This window comes from Fringilla coelebs (assembly GCF_963513975.1).
Source record: "Fringilla coelebs genome assembly, chromosome: 9".
NCBI classification, from domain to species: Eukaryota; Metazoa; Chordata; class Aves; order Passeriformes; family Fringillidae; genus Fringilla; species Fringilla coelebs.
In genome coordinates this window covers 17425172-17432481 of record NC_140067.1, presented here as the reverse complement: position 1 = coordinate 17432481, position 7310 = coordinate 17425172, and the positions used below count along the sequence as shown (strand labels likewise).

Below are 7310 nucleotides of genomic sequence, written 5' to 3'. Positions count from 1 at the left end.
CGGGGGCGGCGGCGGCGAACGGGGCTCGTTGAGGGGAGGGCGCTCCATGGGCAGCGGGGCGGCCGCGCGAGGGGCCCGCGGCGGCCCGGCTGCTGCCTGCGCTCGGCCGCCGCTCTCCGGTAAGCGCCGGCCGCGGGAACGTTGCGGCGGGAGGAGGGGGGGCGTCGCCTGTCGCCGCCGGGAGGAGCCGTGGGCGAGCGTGGGGCAGGGCGCCGGTGAGCCGCCGGGGCGACGGGGGCGGCTGGAGGGGCCTGGCGTCCCCCCTCCCGGTCCGAGTCTGGCCCCGGCGACCCCCAGAGCCCCGCCCGGCGGTTCCCCGGAGCGGTGCCGGGCGCCTCTCCGCGCGCCCACCTCCGCCCTGCCCCGCGCCTCTGGCGGCCCCTGCCCGGTACCTGCCGCGGCCGCGGGGAGTGCGCGCCCGCCGCGGGGCCGTGCGGGCCGGGGCGGCCGCGGGGCGCCGGGAATGCGCGGCGGGGGCAGGGCGGAGCGCCGACCCCCGCCCGGGGCACCGGGAGCGGCCCTGCCCTCCGCCCGCCAGCGACGTGGCCCCTTCTTTCCTTTCTTTCTTGCTTGCTTTTTTTTTTTTTCCCCTTTCTTCCCCTCCCTACCGGGGAGATTGTGCTGGGAGAGCAAATTTTTGAAATATCTGGCGCTTTAGTTTTTCATCTTTTTTCCGTCGGGACGGGCAATGGCTCGCTGTGAGCCAAAGGAGTCTGGAGGCGTTTATAACAAAGCTGGTGGATGCTTTTCGCTTTCAAAGCCAGAGTCTCCTGAAGAAATATGAAACACTTCTCAGTAATGAAAGGCATGTGTTCTGGGAGGGAAACCTTCCCCATCTGCCTTGTAACACAGGAGGAACAGACGTAAGGGCTAATATTTATGAGGAAAAGTTGCCTCTTGTGCTAAGCTGCTCGGTTTTGGTTTTCACAAGTTTTCCCCGCTTAGAAACACTTTGTCATCACTTTTACAATTTTCAGAGTGGTGGCATTATTGTACTGCTTGTACTAAAAAAAGGCAACATTTCTAAAATAACACAGCTTTAAAAGCATGGACTTGCCACTGGAACAGGTTTAACACATCATGCTACTTAAAAAGTTTACTCTGGAGCTGGCTGGACTTAAAAGAGGCATGTCTTTTAAATAATATGAAAATCTTTCTCGATATAAATAGATATCACACTTGTTAAGAGGAGAGAAGGTTGTGTTTTGCCTCTAATTGCAAGGCAGAATTGCAGTAGCTTTGTAGCCATGAGAATTATATGTGGGAACAGAAGAAACTTGCTTAAACACTATGTTTAATGTAAACCTCACTTCAATCTACTTGAGGTGTTTGGAATTGCTTAATTATCTGCATTATTTGTATAGTGTGATGAGTGTTCTTATACATACTGACTTTAAGCAGTAAACAGAAATTAGAGCAGTTAATTTGTGTTAAATTCTGAAGTTTTCTTCCCTCTCCCCCCACACACATTCCCTGGAAGGCTTGCACATTAATTACAAAAACAACTGCTTTGACCACGTTTCCTCTGATATTTTTAAACTGCAAACAGAAATAAAGCAGAAATAATGGAAAAATAATTGAAGTGCATTAGAGTAATGCCTATTGAAATTCATAGAGGGAGTGTTCAAAGTGGTAAAGGTGCTACTACTTCAGTTGGTCTAATATAAACATATGCAGGAGAACCCGTTTCAACCTGTATTTTTTAGTTTATAACAGCTTTTATTTTTAGGAAAAGTAATTGAATTTGAAGATTTGCTGCAGATGTGTCTGCAACCCACATTAACTTTTTAGCTGTTGTGTTCCAATTTGGTTTTTGGGGTTTTTTTCCCTGTGGTGTTTAGGCTATAGCGTAAACACTGGGAATTTCTCCTGGTGTTGAGAGAACAACAGCAGGCGTTGTGGGAGCTGCTGGAAGCGTACCTGACTCTGCCACCTGCAGTTTGCTTTGAAATGAATCCCTTAACCTGACATGGCAAAATTTTCAGTAGCTTTCTGGTTAGTTTTTTTTTTTTTTCCCCTAAAGGAAAGGAATGCAGGTAAGTTTCTTAGTTTATACTCCTCCAAATTTGTGCATTTTTATGGTAGAACTTTCAGAGCAGAGCAACGTCATTCAAGATAACTGCGCTGAGACTCGCAGATAAACTAAATATCTAAAATATTTTTTCATTCTCGTCATTTTTCTATGTCTTTCTTTTGATTGCCTTTCATGTTAATAGATAACAGGCTGAAAAGCTCACATTACTTCTTTGAGGATATTTTCCTTTCTGAGACAAACTGTGATGGGCCATGGTGTCTTGAGTGGCACACTGCACAAAGAAAATTCATCATATTAGATCAAGGTTGTGTATTATCTGAAGAGACAGGATGCTGAATACAGCTTGGTGGTTCATGCAAGAGGGGATGTTGATCATAGCCTGTATCACATCAAGGGTTTTTGTGATTGTATTCACTTGAAGTAACATTTCATGGTAAAGAATAGGTCTTGGTAAATATAGAAAATTCAATTTCTAAATATTCTTATTAGAAACTTTTCATGAAGTAAGCATGCATCATGATGCATGCTTTTGAAACAATTTTGACATGCCATTGGGTTTTTTTAATGCGATAATCTTCTGTACAAATTTAAATAACTTCAGATAGTCAAAGCCTTTATAATACTCAGTTTAGCATTTTTATGTAAAGCATTATCATCTTGAAAGAAGTTTTGGATCTTGTCGGTACAAAAGTATTGCTTCACATATATTTCTATACTAACCAGCTTTTTTCCTTCTCTTCCGCCTCGTTCTCCCTCCCCAATTTTTAAGGGTTTCACCTCTGGCTTGTCCAATGGCCATCAAGTGACAGTGAGCGTTGACTGCGGGAGCTCTCCAAGCGCAGCGGCTGCTGGGATGTTGCGGCAGAACGGCGGAAGTAACAAGCGTGGTTTGGGATTAGCCCGCCTGTCTACCTCCAACTTCTTCACTATCTCTGCTGCAGGAAACTGGGCAATGGGGCGCAGCACCAAGAGCAGCTCTCTGAGCAGCATTAGCTCCAACTCTGACTGCTATGATAATCCTGTTGTGGATCCAGAATATATCATGCAACTGGTGAACGATGTCAGAAAATTTGCAGATGTGCTGCTATATTTGAAGGAAGCCTTTCTTTCAGAAGGTGTGTCAGTTGTTCTTAATTCTTTGATTTTCTGAAACTCTCCACAGCTCCATTTGTGTGTTTTAACTAGTATTTGCTATGGTTGTTTCCCCCTGCCCTTTACCTTCACCATTTATCCTCCCTTCCTGTTCCCTCCCCACCCCCAGCATGGTGATTACAGGAAGTGATGGTTTTTAGTTTGGGTTCTGCATTTCCTCACCAGAACAGTGCAATCTGTTTCATAATCATAACAAGGGAAAATAAACTCTTAGCAGGCTGTCTAGGCTGATGCTTAAATTTGTGAGACCATCGAGAGATTAGGTTTTTAACCACTTGAATGGTTGAAATGTTTTTTGTAATTCCAAACAATTCTATTATTATTTTTGTTATATTTCAATTTCCTACGCTGATTTCGTTTTTGAAAGTCTTCCACACTAGTAGTTCGAGTTTTAAGGTAGAATATAACTACACTGTCTTCCTTTGCAAGAGAAGTATTTACTGTCTTCTGCCAGCAGGTGGAAACTGCAGGAGGTATGTGTTATTGTGTTCCTTTCGGGGCAGTAACACTAGTCCAGTTTTGGTCATAAGCAGGAAAGCTTTTTTCCTGAATTTTGTGAGATTAATATCTGAACTGACAGAGCAGTTTTGTGTAAGATGTCCGGAGTGCTGAACATTTGCAGCCACCTCTGTTCAAGTGAGTGTGCACACAGCTGAAATACTGCTGCTAAAATGTGTGTGAACAGTTCTTAAAAGAGCAATAATTTGACACTAGTGATAACTTTTATGTCCTCATCGTTTTTGCTGAGCACACAGGATGAGCAGAGTTATTTGTGAGGTTGGGTGTCTGGTGCCTACTGAGAATGAAATGAGCATTCTGTAGGAAAAGTCTGTCAAAACACTGAAGTGTTCCCATTGCCATGCAGCAGTAGTTAACTGCTTGTTAGTTTAAAATTTTGAGCTCAAAAGATCCAAAAAACCTAACATGGAAAACAGGACTTGTCTTGTTATAATATGGTATAGAATTAATTTGTGAAACTGTGTTGTCCATTTAAAGGATTTATAATTTATAGAGGAAAGATGTCTCCCTTCTATAGCTGTGAGTTTTCTTTTTGACCTTTGTCCCCATAATATAGTGAGCTATGTAATGCTGGCCATTCTTACTGCTGGCTGGAGAAAACCTCTAGAAGCTGCATTGTTTAGTTTGCATTTTCTAATTTTGAAAACATTCACAATTGTCGGTCCAAAAACTAACAAAAACTTACCAAGGTGGTTGAACAGACTTGCACATAAAATTGTGGTTTGCAATGCTTTCAGCTTGCCACCATCCTGAAATTAGGTACATCAATTGTTTGAAGATGAAATCAGTTGCAGGGATAGGAAATTAATTTCTTCCTTTTTGGAAGGGTTGCATCAATGAGTGTTTATATTTGCTTGGTAAGCATGCCTAGAGGTTCCCATAGGTCTTTCAGCTTCGAGCTACTATTCCCTCAGCTTCTGCATCAAGTGTTAGTTGTGTTGCCTCTCTGGCATGTTTGTCTGAACTCCTGGTGCACAGTAGCTTCAGGCTTGACCATGTGGCTCCCAGTTGTCCCCCCTCTGCTGCTGGGGTCCTGCAGTTGTTGGCAGCTGATTGCCAAGGGTGTGTGCCTTCAGTGTCATTTATACTGACTGATGCTTGTGCTCTGTGTTTGTGGTACCTGAGCTATCATAGAGCCCAGCAGTTTCTTACCTGTGGTTCACTTAACACTCATCTGATGAATCTTGGATGGCAAATCTAAGAGATTTTGGGTTATAACGTGTGTTTGTGTCTAAACTAGAGCATAAATGCCTTGGGATTACAGACTTGAACTGGATTTTGTTGTGCTACCAATGCAAGTCAATTTGTCACACGAAGAGTAAGTTGAAATCTCTTGAGGGGAGTATTTGGTAAATGAAATGTTCCATAGATTTCAAGGCTACTTCTCTTTGCATTCCTTATGTTAACATGATTTCATTTCTTACAGTAGTCTCATTGTCATAATGCTGAATAAATTTTTGACACCCATCAACAAAGGGAAACCTAAACCAACAGCCAACCAACCAAAGCACCCCAAACCAGCAAAAAAACCACTCTGAATGTAACTGTAGAGTTGAAAAGTTTGACAGCTGTTTGGACATGAGGGAGCTGCAGTTGTCTCTTGTGTTGAGTGAAGTACCATATGTTCCATACCCTTCAGTTCTTGCTGTCCTTTAGGCTTGTACTCGTTGGATTCTGTTATTAGTGATGCAGTCTGGGGATCACTATAGGATCAGATACTTTACCATTGTCTTCATTAGAGGAGAGCTCTGGGCATTTTTTGAACCTAAGTCAATGAACCTAAGTCACAAATTTTGTATTCAATTCTGCTTGATGCCAGGCTGAAACTGTAGTGGTGGTTAGTGCAACTGATGCAGTTAAGTGCATCAGTCTCTTGGTCCAGTCTTCAGCTAAATTTCCAGATGAGCAAGGTTGTCATGTGGCTAGTACTAGTGAGGACAGGTGTTGTCACTGTGGTTTTGTGTCTGAGCTGGAAGATTGTCTTCAGTTGTAGCATTTGTATTTTATGTAGTTAGAGATAATTGAAATTTATTGAGAAATCTCAAAATAAGTCTTATTTCTTTTCTGATAAGAAGAAAATGAAAATAGTTCCCTGGAAATTTCTGCCTGGAAGGCCAGACCTGAGAATGTATGTTGAGTTAGTATGCAGAAAACTCAGATAATTTCCTGTAATTTGTGCTGTTCTTAGTGCTGTTCATTTGACTGTTCAGTTTTATGGGTGGCATTGTTTTCCTGATGTGCCCCAGGTTTACTTCTTTCTGTTCTAATGTGCATCACAAGTACAAACTGTTAAGACATAATGGCTTGAAAGCTGGTGAGTTTTCTCTGAAACTCTTTGAGTTCCAAGAGTAACATTTCACCTATTGGCTGAGAGTGTGAGAACCTTATTGTTGCCTTCAACTTACACCCCTCTTTGCAAAGGTAGGATTCAGTATAAAGGCTGGAGCCAATCTGTGATTTTCAGAGTGGTGGCACTCAAGATAAAAGTAACTTCCTATGGTAAAAGCAGTTTTAGGAACTGAGAAGTTGTTTGCTTCCCATGGAGACCTGCTGAGGGCTTAAAAACCTGACCACAGTATTGAAAATATTAAAGATTTTGAAGTGTGTGAGGTATATTTAAGGTAAATCTTATAACTTGAAGAGGTTTGTTCTTGTCCCAAACTTGCAGGACCTAACTCTTACAAACTTGTATTAGAGAATCTACCAGGTCAAAAAAACATTGCTTACTGCACTGATATGCAAAGTTGAGAGTCTATTTAATAGGTTTTTATGTATGAAGTTGGTGACTACAGTCCAAGCTTTTACTGCATATAATAAATTTTACTGTTGCTTCAAGTAAATGATGTTACTGTGTGGTCTTTGCTTAGATGAGATTAATTTTCTCAGGTTTAAAAAGACCACACAAAAGAATATTCAGGACACAGTAAAATATCTTCTAATTATGAACTGAAATTAAATACTTAATCCTAAAACAATCCAAAGCAGCTTTTGCTTGTATTGCATTAGAGAGGGAGAAAGCATCCCTGTTTCCCTACTCTGAAGGTACTTCCCTACTAGTTCTGTGACATCTGCTACTTTTTTTTTTTTTTTATGAATACAATATATACCATAAGGTCTGCCCTTGAGACTGTGGGAAATACTGTGTTTCATTATGAATAGCTCTAAGGGTAAAATTTGCATGTGGTTTAAAAGTGCAGGAATAATTGCATTTTAGTATGTAGGCATCTTGATTGTACTTTAGAATATACTCTAGAATTTTTGCTTACTTTATCACAAACTTTGAAGTAATCATCAAAGTGTGATATTGTGTCCTTCATGTGGGTTATTCTGCATCCTTTTAATGAGCAAAAACTTTTTCTTCATTTTCATCCTATCTTCAACAAATGTATATTGTAGTTCATTCTAAAATATTAATATACTCTTTTTTCCCAGGTATCTTAGAACCAGAGTACCAAGATGAAGCTATTATCTTTCATTACAGATTTCTCTGAGGATCAGAATGTGCCTGATTTTTTTTTTTAGAGTTTGATAGATTTTTTTTTTATTTGGGGTTTGTTTTTTGTTGGTTTTTGTTGGTTTTTGGCTTTGGTTTCTGTTTGGTAGT

At 41.6% G+C, this 7310-nt stretch overlaps 1 protein-coding gene across 4 annotated transcripts in view; it reads left to right on the top strand.

Moving 5' to 3' along the window:
- The window catches only part of ARHGAP29 (Rho GTPase activating protein 29), a 48286-nt gene continuing 40976 nt past the window's right edge, over window positions 1-7310 (top strand). For all 4 annotated transcript variants that reach the window (XM_084211823.1, XM_084211822.1, XM_084211824.1 and 1 more), the window contains exons 1-2: window positions 1-119; window positions 2805-3150. In XM_084211823.1, coding sequence (XP_084067949.1) covers window positions 2889-3150 — 262 coding nt within the window. In that variant the 5' untranslated portion in view covers window positions 1-119; window positions 2805-2888. The remainder of the gene's footprint in view (window positions 120-2804; window positions 3151-7310) is intronic.